The sequence below is a fragment of the Ursus americanus genome, chromosome 30 (assembly GCF_024610735.1).
Source record: "Ursus americanus isolate L20-20 chromosome 30, mUrsAme1.1.p, whole genome shotgun sequence".
In the NCBI taxonomy this organism is placed as follows: Eukaryota; Metazoa; Chordata; class Mammalia; order Carnivora; family Ursidae; genus Ursus; species Ursus americanus.
The window spans coordinates 8,365,682-8,393,551 of NC_142156.1; the positions used below are offsets into that span (position 1 = coordinate 8,365,682).

The following is a 27,870-nucleotide window of genomic DNA, read 5'->3' on the forward strand; positions in this document are numbered from 1 at the left end:
CAGGCTACTGTGAGGACCCAGTGTAATGATGGGACAGGAATTTACGAAGCGGGAATAAAAGGTCCATGAAGTCAGAGATGCTGGCTGTCACATTCCCTGCTAGAGCCCAAGACAAAGTCCAGTGTTTACCAAACAGCAGGTACTCAATGTATGCATGGCCAAGGGATGAATCAATGAATAATAGTATCTTGACTGCCAGGCATGTGACAGGTGCTCAATAAATGCATATTGAACAAATGATTGAATGAATGTTGCATATCATTCATTTGGTGGTAAGCATACAACAGGTGTCTGATACATGTATATTGAATGAATGAATAATGTATAACGTTATTTCTAGTGTCTGGCATACAGCAGGCACTTGATATATGTTTACTGTTAAATGAATAATTGAATGAGCAATTTTAATGAATGCATAATGTTTGTGCTTGTATCTCTAGAGCCTGGCATACAGGGGATGCTCAGTAAATGAATATGGAAGGAAGAAAAGGAGAGAGAAAGAGAGGGGAGGAGGGAGAAGGGGCCAACAGTCTGAAAGGCAGGAGAGGTGTTAGGTAGAATGACAAGTGTGGTCAGTGAAAAGCTCAAAAGCCCAGGAGACATTTCTGCAGAGTCTTGAGCAGTGCTCGGGTGGGGCTTGCTGGCAGTGCCCGTGCCTTTGCAGTAGCCATGGTGATACTCACAAATGGATGCTGAGTCCAATTTCCTGGCCATCTCGAAAGCCCTGGCATAGCGGGCAAATGCAGAGCCAGCTGCAGTCTGCTGTGACCCTACAGAACAGGTCACATGCAGGTCTTTGCTGCCTGGCATGGGGTCACGCGGGAACCCCAACGGGATAACGCAGCTCCCAGGCAGTCCCTGGAGGGAGGCTTAGCTCTCAGGCGCCAGTCTGGGTGCCCTCTTCTCTATCCTCTCCTCTCCTCCTGCTCTGTTTTCCCTCTTTTCATTTTCTCTGCTACTAATGTCCTATTTCTTTTTTTTAAAGATTGTATTTATTTATTTGAGAGAGAGTGAGCAAGCCTGAGAGAGAGAGAGAGAGAGAGAGAAGGAGCAGGGCGAGGGGCAGAGGGAAAGGGAGAAGCAGACTCCCCACTGAGCAGAGAGCCTGATGTGGGGCTCCATCCCGGGACGCCAGGATCATGACCTGAGCCAAAGGCAGACGCTTAATGGACTGAGCCACACAGGCACCCCCAATGATGTCCTATTTCTGATTCAAGACTCCTTGGGTTCCAAGGAAGCAAACCCCTCTTAAATTAGCTTAAGCCAAAAGAAAGCAAGTAAGTGTATGTGTGGCAGGTTACTAATTGCATAGTTATGTGTTTTAGGGGTGCAGAAGTGTTGCTTTATTCTTGTTACAATAGAGCCAGAACTCCCTAGCCTTTAAAAATTCCTATCCTACCTGTTTGGTTATATACTTAGTATCTCTCTTCATACCAATTTCGTTTAAAAAACAAAACAAAACAAAAACAAAAAAACAACGCACCTGGATGGCTCAGTAGGGTAAGTGGCCAACTCTTGATTTTGGCTCAGGTCATGATCTCAGAATCCTGGGATCAAGCCCCACAACCAGCTCCATGCTCAGTGGGGAGTCTTCTTGAGAGCCTCTCTTTTCCTCTCCCTCTGCCCTTCGCCCCCAATCCCGAGTGCTCTTTCTCTGAAATAAATAAATCTTAAAACAAAAACAAAAACCCTTCAAATGCATGTTTTTGAAAAAGGAAGCTTTATGTAGAGTCTTAAATAAGAAATCAGTAGCAATTGCCCTAAATAGGAAATATCTGCAAAAACAAATACAATGAAAATAAAGTTACTAAATTCTAGTCGGTTAGGGTTGCCCCCCCACCCTGTTTGTTAAAAATAGTGATTAGTGGCTGTTTTAAATGTGTTAAAGACAGACTAGCTCCACATGGGTACTTGCTCTTGGACATAATCAGATGAAATAAATGAAAAAGAAATCACTTTCTTTCAAGCTAATTCAAGTTATTTCAAATATTCCCTTTCCCACTTATAATCATTTTCCCAGAGCCTGGAAATCATCTGGCAGACCTCCAGATTTCCTCTCTAGTCCCTTCTAATTCATTTTAATTTTTTAAAGTTTATTTAAGTAATCTCTACACCCAGCGTGGGGCTTGAACTCACAATCCCGAGATGAAGAGTCGCGTGCTCTTCCGACTGAGCCAACCAGGCACCCCATTTCATTTTAATTTTAAAGCTAAAATCAGGGGGCGCCTGGGTGGCTCAGTCGTTAAGCGTCTGCCTTCGGCTCAGGGCGTGATCCCAGGTCCCTGGGATCAAGCCCCACGTCGGGCTCCCTGCTCCACTGGGAGCCTGCTTCTTCCACTCCCACTCCCCCTGCTTGTGTTCCCTCTCTCATTGGCTGTCTCTCTCTCTCTCTGTCAAATAAATAAAATCTTTAAAAAATAAAAATAAAGCTAAAATCAGTGTGCTTCACCCTTTCCTCCTGAAGTGTCCCCTTGAGTGAACTCAAGGCTGGATCTGGGAAAATTACTGTGGAGAGAGACTGGCCCAGACACCCTGTTGCAGGTCTAAAATCCACATAAAATTTGTGTTCTACTCCATAATGTGTTTGGTGTTGGCTTTGATTAAAAAAAAAAAAAAAAGGAACAAAAACATTTTAAATTGCTTTCACCCTTATTTTTTTCTCAGTCTCTAAGAGTAATTAACAGTGCAGGAATGTGCATGTTTGCCTTGCCACGTTTTGTCCCTATAGGTGGTTCTCAACCCATCAAATGCAATGTTCCTTTTACTTAGAAATTACTACAAAAACTTTTAATAATGCCCCTTACTTATCCAGAAATAATTTCAAAAATAAAATAGCCACTCGTATAATCTTTAAAAGAAACCAGGTAAAAAAATAATAATAATAAAATAAATCAGGTATAATGCCCCAAGTTTGATGTAATGGAGGATTTTTTTAAAGGAGGCAATTAATTAGATAAGGTTTATTTTCAGTACACAAATATGCCTGCACAATTGCCTAGGTAATAAAAGGAAGTAGTTAATATTTGTCCCTGATTAGAAATAAGCTTGATTTTAACTGAATTTTGTCGATGCTTTTTTCCTTATATTTGACATTTTGAAATAGGTTTACATCAGTCTATTCATAGACAGACATAGAAACCCAGTGAACGCGGATACTGAAGTGTTCCCTTAGTGGCTCAAATACCATATGCAGCGTTGCTATTGACAACATGGCTTTCTGAAATGACGCACAATTTTGTAAAGTTCCGGATAAAACCACACACAAACTTCCTTTGACTTACCTAGACATTGCATTCCTGCAAAATTAAGTGTATAGTCAAACGATGCCCCTCCCCCCAAATCTTATTTCTGTATCAAATAGAGTGAAGGTCAAGGTGCAAATGATCATAGAGGTTTCACCTGCGTGACAGTCGGGTAGAAAGTTCCATCGGAGATGGTGCTGGATGCAAGACAAGTCTTTGTTGGGTCTCGTGCACTGCGGGGTATCTAACATCTCAGGGCTCTACGTGTTAAATGCCAATCATTGGGACAACCAAGAATGCCCCACAATTTTCCCACACCACCTGCCCCAAAGGGTTGCCACCATCACACAGAGAATCCCTGGCATTCCCTTGGCTGTGTGGATTACTGTCTAGCATGACCCCATTGATGGCTTTCGACAGGTTCCAGGGCCACGAGGCCTGGAGGTGCTGAGAAGCCCTGTGACTTGGTGTCTTCCTTCTCCGCAGGGGCTGAAGATCAGTGTGCTTTGGACTCTGTACTATGGCATCCTCAGTGCTTTCGCGCCCGTGTACAGCTGGATCCTGGTGCTCCGGGGCCTGGTGGGCTTCGGGATCGGAGGGGTCCCCCAGTCGTAAGTAAATGCCCAGCTCTGGCCATCCAGCAGGATAGCCAGTCAATTATGTTCATGGCCTTTGGCGGGGGGGGGGGGGAGGGTGCAGAGATGGTACGCTAGGGCTTCTGGTATCCAGGAGGTATCATGTAGCAGAGAAGAGTACCATTAGCAGTATTGTAATGACTGACCATACAAAAGCAACACAATGGGGGCACCTGGCTGGCTCAGGCAGCGGAGCGTGTGACTCCAGGTCTCCGGGTTGTACGTTCGAGCCCCATTATTAGGTGTAGAGATTACTTAAGCATAAAATCTGAAGGGGCACCTGGGTGGCGCAGTCAATGAGGCATCTGACTCTGGTTTCGGCTAGGGTTGTGACCTCAGGGTCCTGGAATCGAGCCCCATATCGGGCTCCACGCTCAGCATAGAGTCTGCTTGGGATTCTCTCTCCCTCTGTTCCTCCTGCTCTCTCTCTCTCTCTCTCTCCCTCTCTCAAATAAATAAATAAATCTTTAAAAAAATTAAGTAAAATCTTAAAAAAAAAACACACAACCTAATAGCTAGAAGGCCGTAAATGTGAAATAAGAAGAAGAATAGCTTTAGCATTGATTGGACGTTTCTCTTGGACACATCGCAGCAGCCCCGGGAGGTATGTGTTTATCGAGTGATTGCCATCTCCATTTTACGGTTGAAACCAAGACTCAGTGGGGGAGATCATTTGCCCAAGTCATATGGTATGCGGTGGAACTAAGAACCCGAGTCTGTCTGCCTACAGCATCCATACATATTCTTAACCATCACGAGGGGCACGAGGCCCCTCACCCCCTTCTCACCTAAGCTCGAGGCGGCGTGGGCCTAACCATATGCAAATCAAGTGTTAGTCTGTCGGTGGTCTTGTTACGGTAGTGAGAGTAGTCACAGTTGTCGGAAGAAGTCACTCTGTCCTGGGAGATTGGCAGACAATGGCATGGGGGCTGTATCCAGCCTGCTGACTGGCTTTATAAAGTTTTATTGGCACACCCATCATTTACATATTAACTATGCCCATTTTCATATACAGCAACGGAGTTGAGTGGTCTCAGCAGAGACAATATTTACTACCCGGCCCCTTATAGGAAAGGTGCATTGACCCCATCCTAGAGGATGATAATGGCTAATATTTACTGTTTACTAAGAAGCAGGTACTTTTCTCAACAGTTTACCAGATTGTTTCATTTAATCCCCCCCAAATTTCCTAGGTAAATTCTATTATTCATCCCATTTCACAGATACAGAAACGGAAACACAGAGAGGTAAAGTGACTTGCCCCAGGTGACACAGGCAGGAAGAGGCAGAGCTAGAATCTGAACTCAGACCCTCTCACTCCAGAGCCGAGGCCCTGACCATTGCATCGTACTGCCTTTCTATTGAAGATGCAAAGGATTGGGGAAGAACCAGACACAGACTGGGGATGATGTAGGATATTTCATAGGAAGGGACCTGAATGAAAAGAGGAAGCCGTAGCTGAGTCCGAGGAAGGCTAATGGTCCATTCTGGTTAGTTGGTTGGGGTGAGATATATGAGAACAGAAAGCTGAGGCTGGGCAGGTAGACCAGGGCAAGCTTCCTAAAGGTCTCGGATGCCAGGCCAAAGGCACTGGGGAGCCACTAAGAGTTCTTGAGCAGGGAAGGTACTTTAGGAGTATTGATCTGGCCGTGGTGGGTAGGATGGGTTGAAGGTAAGGAATAATAATTCCTGTTGCAATGATTTAGGGAAATTTCCCACAAGGACCAGTTTACTCATTTATTCAACCAGTATGTCTTCAGCAGCTACCATAGAACTGGCCTAGTACTAGCTGCTGGGGATGCAGCAGTGAGCAAGACAGACATGGTCCCTGTTGGAGGTGGGGATCTCAGAAAACAGAATGTGAGATGGAGATTAGCGTGCAAGTGGTTATGGAGATCAGCGCCGGCAAGGGAGGGAGTACAGCTTGAGAAGTTGAGCACGGCTGACCCTGTAGGAGTTCTAGAGCTGGGATGGCTTCTTAGAGTTGTTCCAAAACGAGGCATGGGGGCTGGACTTTAATACCTTCACATCAGCCACATTGGACATGGGCTGCCCTCAAGGAGGAAGCATGACCTTGGGCAAGGCAGCTACTTTTGGCCAAGGCAGTTCCTGCTAGGGACCCAATTCTGAGCTCTTAGCAGGTCATTCCAGAAGGACTGTGTGCCTTGGTCCTGAGGGGCGAGTCCAGGTGGTATATCACAGTGCCCGCCACAGTCCACCCCTTGCACCTCTTGGATCTTCTTGCTTCATATAATAAGTCCACCCCACCTGGGATCAGTTTCTCCGGGATTCTGGTTGGTCTTTTCCCTAAAAAGACTCAAAAGAGGATGGCTAGTGGGATAAACTACAGTCCCTGCTATTGCTGCTGGCCTCCCGGCTACCACTGATGCCTAGTATCTCCCTCCCTTGCTACTCATTCTAGGTTCCCGTCCCCTCTGGCCAGCACTCCTGCTGATCGAGATGGTTTACCCGGTGGGATGATCCAGACCCCATTACCTGAGTCACCTTGTCCTTCCCAGGCCATAGCTGCTGTTTGTCCATTTAACACCAAAATTGGGCAGGGGGTTACCAAGAGATGTCCAATGTATCACGTGGGTGTGCCATTAGATAACAGCAGCCCTACCGCCTCCTGATGCTCAGGGTCAGTTCCTCAGACAGAATGCTGACTCTTTTCTTGACACAAGGAACCCAGACTTACTAAGTGGGAGACGTTGCTTAAAGTCGAATGGGATTCTTGCAGGGAGAAGCATGCCCTGGGGGAAGCGTGCCCTCTCTGGGATCCAGGACCTCTAACCCCACAGGTGGGGGAGGTACAAATTCCTCCTCAACCCTTTGATTTCAGAGCGACGTCTTCCTTCCGCGTTGCATTGTATGATGGGCACTGATTTAAGCGTGCATTGTGTCCTGAAAGAGTATCCCACCCTCACAGAACATCACCAGCTCCAAGCCGATGCCTCCGTGGCACCGTCTAGAGGCTGTTCCATCCCCCTGTCAGGCCAGCAGCTGCAAGGTACCATAAGCTATGATAGGACCAGTGGATTCCATGGCCCTGCACCCACTGCTGCGTCTCCTTTGCTGTGTATCGGCTCTCTTGGTCTCAAGCACTGTAACGTGGGATTCTGTGTCAATGAGTCAAATACTTGGAAAGCCCTCAGAGAGTGGTGCTGGGTGGGGCCCCGTGGGCAGGAAAGGCAAACCAATACCCAGAATATGTGTCAGTTCCATCAACGTGAGTCACTGCTCCTTCCACAATGGAAGATGTCCAGTATAAATAATTTGCCACCACGTGACACAGGATGGCTCCATCCTGGGGGCTCTGCGTTGGTCTCTGTTGCTGGCAGACGGGCTTTGGTGCGTGAGGATCTGGCCCAATTGCCTCTTGGGGGTCAACAGTTCACTGGCTGTCGTCTTTAGCCCGTTGAGTGTCACGGTCGGGGAAGACTGGGAGAGGGCATCTAGAAGAGTCATGCTAACGCTGGAGTAGCGTAACTTGGTCCTGACTACCAGGTTCGATTCCCGACTCTCTCACATAACAGCTGTGTGCCCTTAGGCGAGTCACGAAACCTTTCTGCGCCTCAGTTTCTTCATCTCTAAAATGGGGATAATAGCTTCCCTACGTCTTGGGGTCACTTAGAATATTACATGACAATGGATGTGAGGTACCCGCCACCGAGCACTCAGGGAATGTTAGCACGTGTCGGGTCTGCCAAAGGCTGTGCAGCTCAGGTGCCAGTGTGATGGACGTTGGACTCTGTGGGTAATTATGGAAAGAATAAATGGGGACGGGAGATGTAACCACGGGGAATGAACTCAGGAACAAATCCCCAGACTCTTTCTGCCACTTCGAGGCTGGAAGGGCATCGAGTGACTCTCCGTTCTCTCCAGTCCTTCCTTCCCTATTCATTATGGATCCCTCCGGGGCTCTGCAGAGTAGACATCTGACATGCACTCCTGGACCTAGGATGGGCTTAAAAACCACTGAAGCTTGAGCCAGAGGCCATTAAGCCAAGCCCATAAATCTGGGCTGTCAGGAGCTTGTGGCCAACGTCCTCCACGTCTGGACCAACTCCAGAAATTCCTGCAGATGCAGCCACTGTCCCATTCATGAGCCATTCATTGACCAGGGGACAGTTTTCCCCTAGGGGCAGGAAGGAAAGCACTCACAGATGTACGCGTTAAATTCCTCTCCCAGGGAAATGACAGCAGAACCAGCTTCCAGACAGCTACCTGGATTTTCTTCCCACAAGAGGGAAGGGAAAGGAACTACTTGTTCAGAATGTCCAGTGATTCTTGTCTGAAACGGTGCAATGAGAAGCGCTATTTTCTATGTCTTCTCTGCAGTTTCTGGAAATGTCATCAAAGGTATAAGAAATAGAATAGACCTGGAACAGTGCTGGAAAATAAGAAAAGGGGGCCATCAGCTAACCAGAAATTTTGAGGAACCTCTGAAAGATTGTAGGCAGATGAGATTCCAATGGCAGACAAACCCACCTCCTAAAACTGCAAAGGGAAGAGATCTTCAGGGAGAGAGGCCAGGACACCAGGGGAATAAAATTAAGGACACAGAGCAGCTGGGAGGGCCATTGCCCCTTACCCTTCCATCGTGAGGGTCCTCAGCTTGCCTGCCTGCTCCCTACCTCCGCCCCCCAAATGTCATGCCTCCCCACTTAGCTGTTCCTTTACTTAACCCCACCACAGCCCTTCTGTTTGTTTATTGAGCTACGACGTTCGAGGCACTGGACCATGTGCTTTATCCACATGACCATTTTAAAACTCTCAAAACCTCAAGACACAGGTATTAGTATCCCCGTTTTACAGATAAGAAAACTGGGGTTTTATTTTTTTTTATTTTAATGTTTTTTTATTATGTTAGTCACCATACAGTACATCCCCGGTTTCCGACGTAAAGTTCGATGATTCATTAGTTGCGTATAACACCCAGTGCACCATGCAATACGTGCCCTCCTTACTTGGGTTTTAAAGATTAAATTAAGTAGCGTGCCCAAGACCACACAGCTGACGAAGGGCAGAGCTCCGATTTAAACATCACTTGACCCTGCAAATATATTCTCTGAAATACCCCACTCTAGAGCTCTTTTGTCCACGAGGAGAGCAAATAAAAAACAGAAACAAAATTACAGAAGAAATATTTAGCCACCCAAGGGAGCCACTGGCTTTCCAGCACTTCCACTCCTGCCATTTATATAAAAATAATCATGGCTTAATTATGCACTGTTCTTAACTAGTTATAAAAATGGCTCCCTTAAGTTCATTATTTGGAAACATTTAGTTGAAGATTTTTTTTTTTTTAGTGGAAGATATTTTTATGTAATTAAATGCAACAAGAGTTTCTGTTCATTTAGGCTTTGCTCACCACCTCACAAAACCAAATGAATAAGACTTTGCTGTATAATTTTTAAAAGTACAATAAGCAAGAAGTCCTTATAAGGAATTTTTAGTATAAATACATATTATATTATTTAAAGTGCAACAGGTCCTTATAATGAATTTGAGTATAAGTACAAGTGATATTATTTAAAATTAAAAATTGTTAAAAATTTAAATTAGAAATGGTTTTTCTTTCAGTTTTATCCATGTGTAACTGACATCCAGCACTATACATTCAAGGCGTACAGCGTAATGACTTAACCTACACATCTTGCAAAATGATCACCTCAAGAATTTTAGTTAACGCACATCAACTTACCCATAAACTATATTACTAATAAAGAGTCCATCCCTCAGCCCTGATCTGTGCTTTTTTATGTGCTTCTTTCTATCCCTCTTTTCATTTTTATAATTTTTAAAAGGTTTTATTTTATTTTTTTAAATGTTTTTTTAATTATGTTAGTCACCATACAGTACATCCCCGGTTTCCGATGTAAAGTTCGATGATTCATTACTTGCGTATAACACCCAGTGCACCATGCAATACGTGCCCTCCTTACTACCCATCACCAGCCTATCCCATTCCCCCACTCCCCTCCCCTCTGAAGCCCTCAGTTTGTTTCTCAGAGTCCATATTTTTAAGTCATCACTACACCCATGTGGGGCTCGAACTCACAACCCCGAGATCAAGAGTTGTGTGCTCTACTGACTGAGCCAGCCAGGTACCCCATCCCTCTTTTTCTTCTTTCCTTTATTTCTTCCCCCAAAGTAGGTGCTTATATTGGCTCTTGGTGGTAATGATAACAACATTAATAGTGCTGATGATTATCATCATAATGTCCGTTGAGTGGTTACCAAGTGCCAGGCACGATGCTAAGGGCTCTCTTCACACTACCTCATCTTGTTCATTGACAATTCTATCATCCCCAGTTTACAGAAGAGAAAACTGAGGCTCAGAGATCGTCAAGTGACTTGCTTAAGGCCAGATGGTTATTAAATGGAGCGTGGAATTACCTCTTGCTTTGTAACAAAGCACCCCGACGCTTATGGCTTAATAACAATTTATTGAACTCACGATCCTGCAGTTGGGCCGTGTGGTTGTTCTGGGCTCAGCAGGGCTCGCTCATATGTCTCCAGTCAACTGGTGAATTGGATGGGGGCTGGCTGGGCTAGCACGGCCACCGCCGACTCATCTATGCTCCACGAGCCTCTCAAACTCCAGCTGGCTAGCCCGGGCACCTGGTCACGTAGCACCCGGGCAGGGGTCCAAGTGAGCAAGCAAAAGCTGTAGGGCGTCTTCAGACCCAAGCTTGGAACTGGCACAACATTACGTCTGCAACATTCTAGTGAACGAGAGCAGGTTGCAAGGCCTAGGTTCAAGGGATGGGGAAGTAGACTTTGCATGGAGTGACCTGCAAGGAAGCAAGACACAGGGAGGGAAAATCGTGGGGCTCCTTGTGCAAACCATCTTCTGCGTGGGGAAACTTGGGTTCAAATCCACGCCCGTCTAATGCCAGAGCTCTTACATTTGAACAGATGTCGTGAAAGGATTCTGAGCTTATATAGTCAGAAAGTCCTGGTAAATCATTCATGTCCACTGGGCCCCTGGTACTGACTTGGAGATGATTCTGGCGCTGTAGAACTGGAGGTTTGAGCGGTTTCTGTTCCCTTTAATTAGGACAGGAAAGAGGGTCACATTTAGGAGGCCCAATAATTACCTTTCCTGTCTATAGAGCAGCGTCAAGAGGGAGGAGACTTTAACTCAAGGGGGAAAATGAGAAGGAACTCAATTTTTATCATTACAAAGTAATACATTTTTGTTTTAGAAAATGTAGAAAATGCAGATAAGCATAAAAAATGGTCGTTGCCTCTAACTGCAAAACATACACAACATGTATGCAAGAGATAGGTTGGCAAGACGGCCGATTGTTTATTGTTTTCAATAGAGGGCGCAGTGTGTTTCAGCAGAAGTGCCGCCTAGCTAAGAGCCTGAGACGGCAGCCTGCTTGTGTCTTAGCCACACTTCAAGGTTAATAGTCCAGGTAGCTGCCCACCTGTTCCCCCTTGAAGAGTCTTCGGATTGGTGTCTAGATAGACCTTGCTCACAGACCTGTCCTTGGCACTGCTCTTCCCCCTCCAGACCAGGCAGAACTGCCAAATGGAGATCACAGGTCATTTCTTTCCAAGCGCGTGATCCAAATGGCAAGTCTCTAATTGCCAAGTGCTGTAAATGTGATTCTTTTCAGCGGGAATTTATTCACGCCAGTGTCAATTGCTTCTTGGCGTTGCTACTTTCATTGCTCATTCTTCTGTTCTTCAGTGTGATTGTAATAATCACCATACTTTGGATGAAGATCAAAGAGCTCGTTTTCATAATGAACTGCTATAAATAATGGCCGAGTGGGGGGCACAACAGTTGCAGGAAAAAATGTTCCTTGTGGCATAGGTGGCAAAAACAAGAAATTGAAAACAATCTAAGTATTAATCAGCAGGGTTGCAGCTGTTTATAAATAAGGCAGCAGATCTACGTATAATATAGAAAGATTTCCAAACTCTTATTGAAAGCAGATCCCGACACAGAGATGCTAGGGCCGGTAGTTTAGTCTGGGAGATCCTGCAGCACGCATCTCCAGGTTGTCCCGTTCAAGGGATGAGAGAAATATCGTTTGTTGAGAGCTGCTCCTGGGAAGCTTCAGTTCCTTGGCACTCCTGGTCTGCCATGGAGGTTGGCAGAGTAAGCTTTAATAACCAGAGAAAGCACTCGGGGGAGAGTTGCAGGTAGTGACAGTTGGAAACTAGACGGGCGTGCATGGAAGTGGCAAGAATTGGGGCATTTGTACGGGTGGGACATGAACAGTGTGTTGCATGTGTTAAGGAAAGGAGGAAGGAAGGAAGGGAGGGAAGGGAGGGAAGGAAAGGGAGGACGGGGCGAGGGAGGAAGGAAGAAAAGAGGGAAGGGAAGGAGGTAGAGAAGAAGGAAGGAAAGAGAGAAGGATGGGAAGGGGGAGGGAGAGAGGAAGGAAAGAGAAAGAAAGAAAGATGGGAGGGAGGAAGGAAGGAGGAGAGGGAAGGAGGGAGGAAGGAAAGAGGGAAGGAAGGGAGGAAGGAAGGAAGGGAAGGAGGGGGAAGGGAGGAAGAGACGTAGGGAAGAGGAGAGAAGGAAAAGGAAAGGAAGAAAAAAGAAAAATATATTGCTTAAATTTATTTATTTACATAGAGAAAGGGTTGGAAGGTTGCAAAGCAAACTCCTGGTTGTTATGGCTTTGGGGGAGTGGAATGGAAGTAGGGGCAATGGGGAAGAGGAGGAATGATCATATACTCTGTATACTTGTGAATTGCTTGATTGTTTTACAATGCAAATGCATTCAGGTACCACTTCTGTAACTAAAAAAAAAAGAGAAAAGAAAAAAAGACTGTATGCTATAGCTTCGTTATAAAAAGAAATCCTTGCCATCTAAGGACAGGCATAACTTTGCCCTTAGAATATGTTGCCGCACGTTTTTGCATGGTTAGTAGTTTAGTTCGGTGGAGGAAAGGTAAACATGCTTCTCATTTTATTATTATTATTGATTTTTTAAAATAATATAAGCACACCATTTGGAGAATAGCATAAAAAATTCAAAAAAGCCATCCATGGTAATCGCTATAATCTTGATCCCCATTCTCAGAGCTGAGTTAGTGAAATTCCTAATGGTTTTTGTTGAGAGAGCTACTTGTGGGCATATAAATTAAAACAAGTTTTTTGGGAAGCACTTTGGTATTATATATCAAAACCCTTAAAACTATGCATGCCCTTTGACACAAATTCTACTTAACAGGGACCTATCCTAAGAAAACCACGTGAAGGGGCGCCTGGGTGGCACAGCAGTTAAGCGTCTGCCTTCAGCTCAGGGCGTGATCCCGGCGTTCTGGGATCGAGCCCCACATCAGGCTCCTCCGCTATGAGCCTCCTTCTTCCTCTCCCACTTCCCCTGCTTGTGTTCCCTCTCTCGCTGGCTGTCTCTATCTCTGTCGAATAAATAAATAAAATCTTTAAAAAAAAAAAAAGAAAACCACGTGAAGACAGAGATGTTTCCAGCGTAAAGATGTTTATGGAAGTATTGTTTATAATGGCGAAACCATCCAAATAGGGAAGTGGTTGATGGGCTACCAAATATAGACAGATCTGGGTTAGAATTTCGAATTTTGGCTCTTCTACTTACTAACTTACTAGCTGTGTGATCCTGGTCAACTAACAATTTATCTGACATAGATGTAGAGATGAAAATGAGAATCAAAGTCTCTCTCTCTCTCTCTCTCTCTCTCTCTCACACACACACACACACAGAGGATTATCAGTATCTACCCCATTGATTTGAAATGTTTGAGTGAGATAATTCATGTGAAACATCTAGAAGAGTGTTTGGCACATAGTAGGTCCTCAATAAAAGTAGCTATTATTAAGAAAAGTATGGACATGCCTATGATAGAATATATGTGTGTAAGAGGAATTTAATGGCATGGAAATGCTATTTGTAAATCAAATAAAAAGTAGGGTTCAAAATTCTTGAGTATGATCTTAGCTACAGAGAGAGATTGCGAAAGAGAAAGGGAGAGAGGTAAAGACAAAAGATCAAGACAGGAAGAGAGAATATACTAAATACTTATACCATGAATTAAACTGGTGATACTGACTTTCTCTTCATACTTGTCTCTGAATTGAATATATCTGAACTACTAAAGCCCTAGCCTTTTCTCTGAGGCTCCTAAGAATTCTTCCTTCTTTGGGCAGAGGTTTCTTTTATCATAACCCCAAGAAGGAGTCCTGGTGATAGAACTGTTCCTAAATCTCAATGGTATCGCTAAGACCAACTTTTCAAATGTCAGATGTTATGCAGGGAAAGACATCATTCTGGTGAGGCAGCTCCAATTGTTCGAGAGCAATTCTAGGAGAAGGTTGCAGGTATGAGCCATGAGTAGCAGCAGCTGGGAGTTGGGCAAACTGAACTACTAGAGGGATCCCAAGAGATCTAGATGGGTCACCAGCAACATCTGCCTCTAAAGGGTCGATGGGAATTAGCCTCTCTCTACCCCGTCTCCCTTATGAGGAGCCCGGAGAGTAACATGAGGTCATCTAGTTGCTCAGATGCTGGACTTAGGTGGGAGATGTGGGAAAAGAGAAGGTGTCTTCCTCGCCAAATGGGAGGCAGCCTGGGGAAGAAGTTTAGAGCTATCCTTCTCTTTCCATCATGGCCAATGGCTGAGGAAGTGAAAGGTAGGGGAAGGGGGCATGAATGCAGTCGATGGAGGAAGCAGCTAGGAGAATTAGAGCATTGTTACAGTCAGCAAACAAACTGAGCAAATATGAAATATATTGAGAATAATGAGGCCTGGGTGTCTCAATGTTAGAGAAGGGAATTACGAACATGGGAACTGGGAGGGCTAGAAAGAACCCACCTTTAGAAAGTGGGCCTCCTGGGTGACTCAGTCGGTTGAGTGTCAGACTCTTGATTTTGGCTCAGGTCATGATCTCGGGGTCGGGAGACCGAGCCCCGTGTCTAAGCTCCATGCTCAGCACAGAGTCTGCTTGTCCCTCTCCCTCTGCTCACTTGCATGTTCTTGCTCTCTCTCAGATAGATAGATAGATAGATAGATAGATAAATAAATAAATAAATAAATAAATAAATAAATAAATAAAATCTTAAAAAAAAAAAAAAGAAAAGAAGAAATTCGGAAAGCTGTGGCAGTCTTCTTATTCAGTCCCGACCTTAACTCCTTTCCTATGTCTCTACTTTCCCAGGGTGACGCTGTACGCTGAGTTCCTTCCCATGAAGGCCAGGGCCAAGTGTATTTTGCTGATTGAGGTAAGGAGGGTGGTCTGGGTTTCCCAAGAGTGCTCAGTCTCTGAGCAGGAGATCTTTTAATTCAATCTCTTAAAAAAAAAATGGTGGCAGGCCAGTGGTAGGTCATTCTTGGACTGGAAATGGGTTTTATCTGAAAGCTGCTGCCGAATGGTGTACCCTAAGGGGACCAAAACTCCTGCCCCTCGTCCATATCATCACCTTCCAGCCCTGTGTGTATCCAGGCTCCCCTGTGTCTTGTGTGAGTGGCCACCTCTGTAGCCTAGAGGCCGCCTTACAATGCCCTCGGTCCAGCTGGTCCCTTTCAAGCCTTCTTTCCGCCGGGGTCTTGTGACCCATTTTCCGATCATGATCTGGAAGCTCTCGGGGCAAATATGTAACTGCCCAATGGCTCCATGCAGTGGCAGTAGGGTTTATTTGTCCCTTCTGGACACTGATGTCCACAGCGATGTAGTGATGCCACTCTCTAGTCACCGCGGTGACAATATTAATGACATGAACCCCACAGCCCAGTTTACCACCCTGACTGCATCTGCCCCTGACCAGTAAGGATGGTAGTCAGCTGGTACGGAGGGTCCAACTGTTGAAACATTGAGGGGTACCTGTGCCAGCAGATCCTGGTCGCTGATTACCCCTCATCACCAGACACCCTGTCCTCTCCTAGGACCCCCTAGAACTTCCCTTCCCATGATCTATAAACTAAAGAGTTAATGCCGTGTGTGTGTGTGTGTGTTGGGAGCAGGGGCTGTATGACCGGTGTCTGGTATCCATTCTGGTTGGTCAGTACTGTATCAGTTTGTTGGACATTTTGACTATCACCCCTGGTTGTCAGCAACAGAAATAGACTGTGGTTAATTGAAGCAAAAGGGGATTTTAGGATGGCTCTTATAGGCTCTCAGAACGGATGGGGCAGTTGAAGGACCATGTTTGTCAACGGACAATACTTGTAGGGTCCCAGCAGGAACCGGCATACTCAAATTAGGGTAATTTGAAGAGGGTTTGATAAAGGGACTCTTTCTAAATAGCCCCAGGCCTGAAGTACCAGTTGCCAGGCAAAGGCAGGAAGTAATTAGCGGTCCAGAGAGAGAGAGAGTTGTTCTGTCGAGAGCTATTGGACAGGAGCTGTGACCTTCTGCTAAGAGGTTCCGGGAGCCCATGAGCACCGTGCAGAGAGGGAGCCGGGGGAATAAATGCCCCAGCCTCTCTCACCTTCCTCCCTCCCTCCCATTTCTGTGGAGCTCCCCATTGGCTGCACCCAGCGGGAAGCCAGAAGACAGGGAGCCCATGGAGGCAGTGCATTCAGAGAGCAAGGTGGTTACGGATGGGAAGTGACTGGAGGAGGCACGCAGAAGATATTCAGCCCCGCAGGGAAGAGGCAGTTGTGACAAAGGATGCTAGGGCCCTAGCGGGCAAGAGAGACGATGTCAGTAAACAAAAACCAATGTGTCCATTACCATATTGACCTCACACGAGGTGGTATTGCTCTCTTCCACAGAGCTGCCACACTGGACACTCCAGTGGGTACCATGCCAATATTGTACTGTGTAGATGGCACCCTCGGGAGACGGACAACATGGTGGCCCTGGCCCAACCACGTGGACCATAGGACAAGTGGTGGCCATTCTGACGGCAGACCCCAGCACCCCTTACCCATATCGATAGTGTCGTCTACAATGACGCTGACATTGCTCATGCGTTGCCCATGCTGCTCCCATCACTGGTCCCGTTTTCCCATACCAGGTCTTCTGGGCCATTGGGACCGTGTTCGAGGTCATCCTGGCGGTGTTTGTGATGCCCAGCCTGGGCTGGCGCTGGCTACTCATCCTCTCGGCTGTCCCGCTGCTCATCTTTGCGGTCCTGTGCTTTGTAGGTATCCTTTAAGACATCTCAACCTTTGCCTCTTGGCCTCCTGCTGTTCACTGTATTTCGGTGGGGAGGGGGTGGGGGAGGGCACCGTCCTGTAAGGATTATTTTTAAGACTTTTTGGGGGGGGACTCTGACAGCAACACCAGTTAATAATAATCACAACAGTGATCATAACTACATGAACTCATTCCAGGCACTGTGCTAAGCACCTTGTCTGGATTATCTCACTTAACCCTCTCGACAACCCTAAGAGATGGGATCTATCATTATCCCCATTTTATGGATGAGGAAATGGAGGCACAGAGAGGTCAAGTAATTGCTCAAGGTCACACAACCAATGTAATCAATGACAGAGCCAGCATTTGAAGCCAGGCCTCTGGCTCCAAAGGCCCCACCCTTAAAGACTCCACACCCAGGTGAGAGTATGTGGCTGGGACCCAGGGTTCTGTTCCACCCTAACCTGCCACACCTGTCCCCACAGTGGCTGCCAGAGAGCGCAAGGTACGATGTGCTGTCCGGGAATCAGGAAAAGGCCATCGCCACCTTAAAGAGGATAGCGACTGAAAACGGAGCCCCTATGCCGCTGGGGAAACTCATCATCTCCAGACAGGTCCGTGCCCGGCCCACTGTACGTGGTGTGAGTGTTTGTGCACCTGCGTGGGAGCGTGTACTTGGGGGGGGGGGGTAAATCCTGAGACACACAAAAAGAGCAGAAGCAGACCAATTCTCCAAAAGCCAATTTTCCAGAATTAACTTGGTAATGTATCTTTTTACCAAAAACATGTTTCAAGGATCATTCTTTTTGAATATAGGTAGTAAATAGGAGTATATTTTTCCCAATGTATATATTAATGAGCCTATTTCAAAATATATTCAACAAATACAAACATTCTCAAATATATTCAATAAACGTATTTAATGAGTATTGTCTTTTCATTCAAGAATGTACTAAAATATATATTTTTATTCACAAAAGCAATATTCACAGGTAGACTAAATCACCTATAGCCCATAATCCTTTTTTAAGCATTTAGACATGTTTAAATAAGCAAGCATTTCTCAAACTAAGAAAAATATATTCGTTAAATATATCTAAGAAGAATATAGTCACAGTCATAGAATATACTCTTCTTTTAAAAAAATATTTAATTTATTTATTTGTCAGAGAGAGAGAGAGAGAGAGAGCAGGGGGACCGACAGGCAGAGGCAGGAGTAGGCTCTCTGCTAAGCCTGGAGCCCGATGTGGGCCTCTATCCCAGGACCCTGGGGTCATGACCTGAGCTGAAGGCAGATGCTTAACCAGCTGAGCCACCCAGGTGTCCCTCATAGAATACACTCTTAAAAAGAACATTGTAGAGTAGCTCAGTCTGTTAAGTGTCTGCCTTCAGCTCAGCTCAGAGGGGAGCCTACTTCTCTCTCTCCCCCTCTCCCACTGCCCCTCCCCCTGCTCATGCTCTCTCTCTCTCTCGCTCTGTCTCTCAAATAAATAAGATGTTTTTTTTAAAGATTATAGAGCAAGGATTTGATAAAGTGGCAAATCATATGAAATTGGCATGTGGGTCATTTAACTGATCAATCTTTTGGCACATTGGCTTCTGGCGAATTGAGTTTCAGCACATTAATTTTTGTGCTCTTGACCTAGAACTGGCTTAAGTGGGGCATGAAGTGGTTAGACATCCCTTGGACTGACTGCCTGCTGCCCAGGTCCATGGGACTTCCTGAGAGTCCTCGGCGTGGAGTCTGCTTCCTGGCTCCAGGATTTCAGGCTGGGGTCGGGGGCTGCAGAATGTCTCTGTCTTGGGGGAGTCAAGCTTGTAGACATTGCTGGGTCCTGGCTGGAGAGCCTCACTGGGCCGGGGGACTTTGTGCTATGGGATTGAGTCCTGGGTGCTCGGATTCTGAACGTGCAGCCCGCGAGCAGCCTCCCTCCCAGCCGTGGGTGCCCACCAGTCCCGGGCCAGTGCCAGCACGGCCGGTGGAGAGGAGAGCAAACGGCATGTCCTTGTCTTGAAACAGGAAGACCGAGGCCGAATGAGGGACCTTTTCACACCCCATTTTAGATGGACAACCTTGTTGCTATGGTTTATATGGTAAGAGCTGTTTCTTTGATCCCCTTCACCCGTGGCCTGTTTTGGGTTCTGGTTTTTTTTCTTTTTAAAGATTTTATTTATTCGATAGAGACAGCCAGCGAGAGAGGGAACACAAGCAGGGGGAGTGGGAGAGGAAGAAGCAGGCTCATAGCGGAGGAGCCTGATGTGGGGCTCGATCCCAGAACGCCGGGATCACGCCCTGAGCTGAAGGCAGACGCTTAACCGCTGTGCCACCCAGGCGCCCCTGGGTTCTGGTTTTTCTGCGGTGCAGAGAACTATTTGTTCTTAGGCAACAATAACAAAATTCATCACTTTCCTGGTCTCTGCCTTATCCAGGTTATCACCTGAACTAGTATTTTCTTAGTCTTTTTCTTTAACCGGACTCACTTCTGACTTGGATAAATGTCTTTTTTTTTTTTTTTAAAGATTTTATTTATTTATTTGACAGTGATAGAGACAGCCAGCGAGAGAGGGAACACAAGCAGGGGGAGTGGGAGAGGAAGAAGCAGGCTCATAGCTGAAGAGCCTGATGTGGGGCTCGATCCCAGATCGCCGGGATCACGCCCTGAGCCGAAGGCAGGCGCTTAACCGCTGTGCCACCCAGGCGCCCCTAATGTCTTTTTTTTTTAATTATGTGTTTATTTCCAATATAGTTAACATACAGTGTTCTGTTAGTTTCAGGTATACGATATAGTGATTCAGCGAGTTTATACGTTACTCAGTGCTCATCACGATAAGTGTCCTCTTAATCCCCATCACCTGTTTCATCCCTCACCTCACCCACCTCCCCTCTGGTCACCATCAGTTTGTTCTCTCTAATTAAGAGTCTGTTTTTTGGATTGTCTCTTTTCCTCTGTTTCGTTTCTTAAATTCCACGTATGAATGAGATCATACGGTATTTGTCTCTCTGACTGCCTCATCTCACTTAGCATTATATTCTCTAGCTCCATCCATGTCATTACGAATGGCGAAGATTTCATTATTTTTTATGGCAGAATAAATATTCCGTTTGTGCGTGCACGTGTGTGTGTATACACACGCCACATCGTCTTTATCCATTTATCTATGGATGGACGCTTGGGCTGCTTCCATAATTTGGCTATCGTAAATAATGCTGCAGTAAACATAGGGGTGCATGTACCCTTTTGAATTAGCATTTTTATATTCTTTGGGTAAATACCCCGTAATGCAATTCCTGGATCATAGGGTAGCTCTAGTTTTAATTTTTTGAGGAACCTCTATACTGTTTTCCAGAGTGGCTACACCAGTTTGCATTCCCACCAATAGTTCACAAAGGTTCAGATAAATGTCTTTTAAGAGGGAATTTTATATGTCTGATTTAAAGAAAAAAACCTTAGTTGCAGACCTTAGATTTTCAAGAGAAATACGGTTAAAAGTAGACTGACTGATGATTTGCCAAGGCACTGAATTGTTGCATTTAATAGAGAGACACAGAGAGAGGGTAGGTGTTCAGGACTCATCAGCAAGTAAGTGAGACTAGGAAACCATCAAAATACAGTTGACCATGAACAATGCAGAAAGGGGATTCAAGGCGCAGCCCCCCGAGCTGTCCAAAACCTTTTGACTCCCCCAAAACTTAACTAATAGCCTCCTATTGACCGGAAGCCTTACCAATAACATAAACAGTCAATGAACACATATTTTGTATGTTGTATGTATTATATATTGTGTTTTAGAGTAAGCGAGAGAAAAAGAAAATGTTTTTAAAATCATCTGGAAGAGAAAATGCACTGGAAGTAGTATACTGTGTTTATTGAAAAAAATCTCTTTACAAGTGGCCCTGTGCAGTTCAAACGCATGCTGTCCAAGGGTCAACTGTAATTGAAAGGAAATGTGAAATGAATTTTTGTCACGGTGACATTTAAGGTGCATGCTCCGTCCAGTTCCTTCCTGGCCCATATCTCCCTGGATGCCACCAGTGCATGGGGCCCACCGTGTTTGCGGAACCACTAATTTGATCAACACGGCATCCTTAGAACTTTCAGTCCTGACCCTGGTCTATTTTCCTTAAATAACAGCCATTGGCGATGTCTGGATGTGGGCAGGATGGAAGGGAGGGATTTGTACAGAGTGATGACCTGAAAATCCACAACTAGTTGAATCTCAGCTATTCTTTGCGCTCTCTTTCTACTGATTTACAGCGTGAACAGTGTGCAGAAGGGGCCTGGCTACCACTCTGCATTCTGGTTTAACCGATTCTCACTTTTCCCGTGCACCTTTGAGTAGATGTGCTAATTAGCAGGGGATTGTCCTAAAAGTGGTCAGTTGCAGGGAAGTGGAGGCGAAGACTTTGATAATATACAGAACTGCGTTCTAGCTTTGTCCCTGCACTCCTAAGAGCTGAACCAGGCATTAATGAAACACCTGCTGTGTGCCCAATACAACTGGGGACTCTGTAGGATTTTTTAAAAGGGAGTGAAGGTGGGAGTTGAGGGTATCTATCTTTGCATGATGCTACCCAAATACCGAAGTAATTAATTGGAGACTAATGTTTGTGCACTATAGAAATTGCTAAGTTTGCTAGCACATATTGCAACCCAAGGAAATTAATCACTGTGGTCTGATTACGACAGTTCCCACATAACTGTACTATAGGATGAGAATGTTCTGGTCCTACAGACTTGAGTGTTATAGTTCCTGGGGCAATCAGGAATTAATTAACTGTTTCATTCTGATCTGAAATTTTAGGGGAGTCTGCAGAATCCACACTTGTATGGGGCACACAGCAGGTGTTTAATAAATGCTTGGTGAGTTGATTCAGCTCTCAGGAGTTCATGGGCAGAGCTGGAGCCCAGTTCTCTATATTACCAAAGCTTTCCCCTCCTCTTCCCTCTTCACATTGACCAACTTGGCCCGGAAGCCCTGATAGGTGTCAGTCATGACTGTGTTCTTCCAAATTTTGGTCCCCCAAACTTGTTTTCCCTATTGCCAGTTGAATAAACAGCCTTGGGTGTTCTCTGTGATATAATACAGTTCTTGGTCTTTCAAAGGACACAAGATCACATCCCTTTATCACATCGCTATGCTTCGTACCTGCTGTTTTCCTGCTCAAGGGTCCCAGGAAAGCCCCCAAGGGTCCAATGTCGCCCATGCCCAAAGACTGGTCCTCGCTGCTATAGACACAAATCCTTCTTGAGGGGATAAGGAAAGGGGACTTGGCATTTCTCCCATCATTTCTTTACCTCTTCTTGCTTCCTTTCTGGCAGGTTTTCCAATGCGTTTTCTTACTATGGATTAGTTCTGCTCACCACTGAGCTCTTTCAGGCAGGAGATGTCTGCAGCAGTGAGTATCATACTGCCCTCCTCCCACCACACTCGGTCACACATGCATGCCCACCCCAGGTTCCACCTCTCCTGAGCCTGGCCGTGCACCAATGCCAGTGACCCTACCCCACAGACTCCCGGGAGAAAGTCTCTGCCAAATCTGAACATAGAAGACCCGGACGGTGGTCTCTCAGATACTCTGCAGAAAGCCGAATAATCTCGTCATGTTAGAAGTGACATTACAGCAGAGTCATAGCTTATGTCATTTAAAGGGCTCAGTGAAGTACAGCATGAGTTTGATGGCCATGACCCTATGCAGCAATTCTCACGTGCATATGAAGCCTGAGAACCAGGTTGGATCTCAACCCTGGCCACTCAAGAGAATCACCTGGAGGAGCGTTTATTTTTTCTTTTTTAAAGATTTTATTTATTTGTTTGAGAGAGCATGTCTGCGTGCAAGAGAGAGCATGAGCAGCGGAGAGGGGCAGAGGGAAAGGGAGAAACAGACTCCCCGCGGAGCAGGGAGCGCCATGCGGGGCTCGATCCCGGGAATCCGGGATCACGACCTGAGCCGAAGGCAGATTCTGCTGTGCAGCTAGAGGTGGGAACCGGTGGACGAAAGGAATAAAATAGAAAGCAAAGTCTATATGCAGATGTCTGGGCTTTCAAACCATTCTATCCTTAAGAATAGGTTCCTAGCCTTGAACCCGGGGTGGAGGATAAAGGGATCAAGTTCTTGCTTGTCTGTGGGATTTGCCCAGTTATCCTTTTTCATACTAAGCCTCTATAATCTTCGTTCATCGTTTGGTTTATTGGTATAAGGATTTAATGCGTGGTGGCTGAGCTGCAGATTTGGGGTTTGGTATTGAGAGAGTATAAATCGCCTGCCCTTAACAGTGGACCCACTGAAGCAAAGCAGAGGATCCCGAGGAATGTTACAAACCAGGGGTTGGCAAGCTTTTTCTATAAAGAGCCAGGTAGTCAGTATTTTAGGCTTTGTGGGTCGTACGTCTCTGCCTTTGGAGCAGGAAAGTAGCTGTGGACAATAGGTTAATGAACAAACATTGCTTGTGTTCTGATAAAACCTTCTTCGTGAATGCAAATTTGGAGTGCATATCACTTCTATGTCATGAAGTGTTATTCCCTCTGATTTTGAAAAATCATTTTTAAAATGTAAAAACCACTCTTCGCGTGCAGGCCAGGCAGAAACAGGCAGGAGACCAGAGTTGACTTGCAAGTGACAGTTTGCCAACTCCCGTTTAAAGCTCTGTCTATACCTGGGAGGGAAAGTGACCCTGTGGAACGAGCCCAAAGCTAGAAATCAGGGAGCCTGGGTTCTAGCACCAAGTAGTTGTGTGACCTTGGACAAGTCATTCATTCGATATTTTCTATATGCCAGGTACTACTTTAGGCCGTTAGGATACATCAGTGAATACAAAAGACAGATATGCCTACCCTGTAAGCTCATATTTCGGTGGGGAGGGAGAAAAAGAGAATAGTGTAATAAGTAAGTAGATATCACAGTGTGTTGGAAGGTGATAGGTGTGTCAGAGGAAAATATTTAAAGAAAAGGTGAAACCATGCCTTTCCTACAAATATACAATGAACACATGTCAAAGATTTTATTTTATTTAACTCATCAATTACTGAATGAACCAGTTAAGAACCATGAAAAGTCTGAGGCTTTACCCATTTGGAAGCTAACAAGTTAGCCTTCCACACCTTCCACACCTTCCACACCTTCCACAGATGCCTGCAAAAGACACAACACTCCTGGGTCAGAAACAACGGACTTTGTTACTCACGGCAAGAGCAGTAGCTGAAGTGTCAGCATTTCCTTACACCAGTAAGGAGCTCCCATTCCCATTCCCGCACGGTGGTGGGAAGTGGGAGGCCACATCTGCAAAAGCAGTGGGTTATGTCACCAGAGAGGATCTCTGAGCATAGGGCACCTCGCTGTCTCCTACTGGATGGTAAAGGCTTAAAGCAGGTAAAGCCTGCTCTTGCCCTGCGGGGAGACAGCTTGCCATTGAAGGCCATAAGCAACCTGCCCCTTGCTCCAGAGGTAGACACTTCCTGTCAAAGTTGTTGGTTAAACAAACGTCCTTGAAAAGGTAATCCAGAACAAAGACAGTCAGTGTCTTTGCTTATAAAACATGCAGAAATGCGAGCAACCCGTGGAGAATTGTCTACTAACGCCGGCAAGAGGTCACAACTGGTTCAAAGGAGAATTAAAAAAATACGTGTATATAGGTGGTCAGACATGCTGAGAAGTCTTTACAATTAGAGGCACCACTTGTCAGTACGCATAAAGCAGTCATCAATTGCATCACCAGACACAATTTGCATTTTGATGGACAAGAATCATTTGCCTTAATATCAATATTCTATAAAGATTTTATTTATTGATTTGTCAGAGAGAGAGAGCACAAGCAGGGGGAGCGGCAGGCAGAGGCAGAGGGAGAAGCAGTCCTCCCGCTGAGCAAGGAGCCTGATGTGAGACTCAATCCCAGGACCCTGGGATCATGACCTGAGCCGAAGCGAGGCACTTAACCGATGGCGCCACCCAGGCACCCCAAATATCAATATTCTATAATGTGCATAGTTCAAAGATAATGAAAGGTGATAGAACCTGTAAGAGTGCACTGGGCTAAACATTTTGCCTGTTTCGAAGTCTTTCTTTTTTTTTTTTAAGATTTTATTTATTTATTTGACAGAGAGAGACAGCCAGCGAGAGAGGGAACACAAGTACGGGGAGTGGGAGAGGAAGAAGCAGGCTCATAGCGGAGGAGCCTGATGTGGGGCTCGATCCCATAACACCAGGATCACGCCCTGAGCCGAAGGCAGACACTTAACCGCTGTGCCACCCAGGCGCCCCTCGAAGTCTTTCATATTATTTCTTAACAAATGTATGGGGTAAAAATAGTCAAGCAGGTAAGGGAGGTCAGGAATGTGGGGCAGAGCAAGGGTCAGTGGGTAGGTTGAAGTTTTAAATGGGGTGGTCAAAAATGGTCTCTATGAGGTGAGATTTAAAGAAAGACATGAAGGAGGTGAGGAAATTAGTCATAGGGATATATAAAGAGCAGTCCAGGAAGAGGCAGCAGCCAGTGCAAAGGTCCTGAGGCAGGAGTGTTGACGGAACAGCAAGGAGACTGGTGTGGCAGGAGTACACTGAGCAGAGCAAGGGGTAGAGACAGAAAGTGGGATCAAGGAAGTAACAGGGGCCAGATAATATAGGTGGGGATCATAGAGGGCACCCCGGAGTCTTGTCTGCCACAAAAACACCTAGTTGTGCCAGTTCTGGGCTAAGCACATTCATATGCACAGCCTGATTTCAAGCTCCCAACCACCTTGCCCAGTGGTTTTATTAGCTCCGGTTTTATGAAGAAACTGAGGCTCACAGAAATAAAGCTGTAGCACTGCTGGTTGGGATTTGAACCCGAGTCTGTCTGACTCCAGAGCCTGGGCTCTTTCCACCGTATCCTAGCTGAATCCTACCCAGGGAAGGAGGTGTGGGAGCAGGAGGGTGTTGCTCCAGGTTCTATGCGTGGCTCTTCTTGCTCCTGTCTCCCACCTCCCAGTCTCTAGCCAGAAGAAGGCAGTAGAAGCAAAATGCAGCCTGGCCTGTGAGTACCTGAGTGAGGAGGATTACATGGATCTGCTGTGGACTACACTCTCTGAGTTCCCAGGTGAGGGACTGTGCGAGGTGGGGCTGGGGCAGGGAAGCCTGTGACTGTGGCTGCTGGTCATCTGGTGGTTCCACCTGGTGCTGCCCGGAAGCAAATCCCCTTTCTAGGGGAGCTGGAGATTATTTTTTCAACCCTTAGCTACAAGTTGAGAAGAACTGTGAGGGCTACTCCCCTTGAAGACTAATAAATTAGGCTGCCATTGTCATGCTCCCTGGCAGAAGACCCGAGACTCCTGGGTCAGAGACAAAGACTAGTACCCATGGCACAGAAAGCAACGTGAATAGCGTATTAGCGTCAGCTCCCCTTGCTCCCGAATCTCACAGGGATGACCACGACGGGTCCAGGTGGATGGCCGTGCAATAAAGCAGTGGGTGCAGCTGTTGTGCTCTAACTCTGGTCCTTTGATAAGAACCAGCTCACCCAAAGGCATACTAACGCTGATGATGATTGCTGCTTGAGGAATTTCCCGAGTGTTCCCTTCCATGGACCTGACTGATCCGCTACTCCCTATATTCTTTTTTTTTTTTTTTAAGATTTTATTTATTTATTCGACAGAGATAGAGACAGCCAGCGAGAGAGGGATCACAAGCAGGGGGAGTGGGAGAGGAAGAAGCAGGCTCATAGCGGAGGAGCCTGATGTGGGGCTCGTTCCCATAACGCCGGGATCACACCCTGAGCCAAAGGCAGACGCTTAACCGCTATGCCACCCAGGCGCCCCATTGACCCTGTATTCCACAGCTTTCCTTGACTTCCCAATATCTTCCTCAATCCCTTTTCCACTTTGCTTCCCTGAGGAATCCCAGGCTTAGGGGACTCAAATCTTCTATAACGGGTTGCCAGAAACTTGCCCAGCTTTTGCTCCAGAGAAAGACATCATCTTTACTGTATTGGACAGTAAACAGACCTGCCCTTTGCTCCGGAAGGAGACAATATCTGTATCTTCCAAGGCTGTTGCCTGTTCAAATGAAATGATAGTCTGGGACACAAGGCAGCTAGTGCCTCTGCCTGCAAGAAATACAAGAGGCCCGTGGAGAATTGTCCCCCATCAGCACTCACACTGGGAGGATCAGTGGGGTGTCAGCAAATCCAAACCTGCACGTAAAGTGAAGGTGATCTTCTTCCTTTAAAAAAACTCATAAGTATCACAACGACAATAGTATCTGGTATTTAGCGAGTGCTTCTGTATGTTGCGTACGTATATTTTATGTAGGCATTACATATATATGTGTATGTGGCTCTGGGCTAAATGTTGTGGTTTTTTTTTAAAGATTTTATTTATTTATGTGACAGAGAGACAGCCAGCGAGAGAGGGAACACAAGCAGGGGGAGTGGGAGAGGAAGAAGCAGGCTCCCAGTGGAGGAGCCCAATGTGGGACTCGATCCCATAACGCCAGGATCACGCCCTGAGCCGAAGGCAGATGCCCAACAACTGCGCCACCCAGGCGCCCCTCTGGGCTAAATGTTTTATAGATATGTCTCATTTAGTCTTCTGGAGTAGCGTAATTATCCCCATTTTACAACTGAAGAAACTAAGGCCCAGGGAGGTGTAGCAAAAACTGTTCCTAACCTTGCAGGTGTCAGTATCTGCCTCTCTGTGCCCGAGAGCCAGCTCTAGAGGATTGGAAAGCCTCAGGATGTAAGAGAAAGCAAGGCGGCTGGAAGTGCCAGGGAGTTAACACCTGGGAGCTGCTTTGAACAATAACCGCAGGAGTTGGTGGTGTATAAATACCCCAGCCTCCTCGTTCGTCAAGCAGGAGAATTCCAAGATCCATGTTCCACACTGGCTCCCAGAGCCGCCCAGTGGAATTCGATAGCAACTGCCCACAGTGGTAACT

General features: G+C 46.1%; 1 protein-coding gene across 1 annotated transcript in view; it reads left to right on the plus strand.

Annotated features, from left to right (window-relative positions):
* The window catches only part of SVOP (SV2 related protein), a 68,738-nt gene that overhangs the window by 31,822 nt on the left and 9,046 nt on the right, over positions 1-27,870 (plus strand). The window contains exons 6-12 of the mRNA XM_045791501.2: positions 3,729-3,853; positions 15,045-15,108; positions 16,846-16,971; positions 17,453-17,581; positions 18,988-19,061; positions 22,289-22,365; positions 25,928-26,035. Coding sequence (XP_045647457.1) covers positions 3,729-3,853; positions 15,045-15,108; positions 16,846-16,971; positions 17,453-17,581; positions 18,988-19,061; positions 22,289-22,365; positions 25,928-26,035 — 703 coding nt within the window. The remainder of the gene's footprint in view (positions 1-3,728; positions 3,854-15,044; positions 15,109-16,845; positions 16,972-17,452; positions 17,582-18,987; positions 19,062-22,288; positions 22,366-25,927; positions 26,036-27,870) is intronic.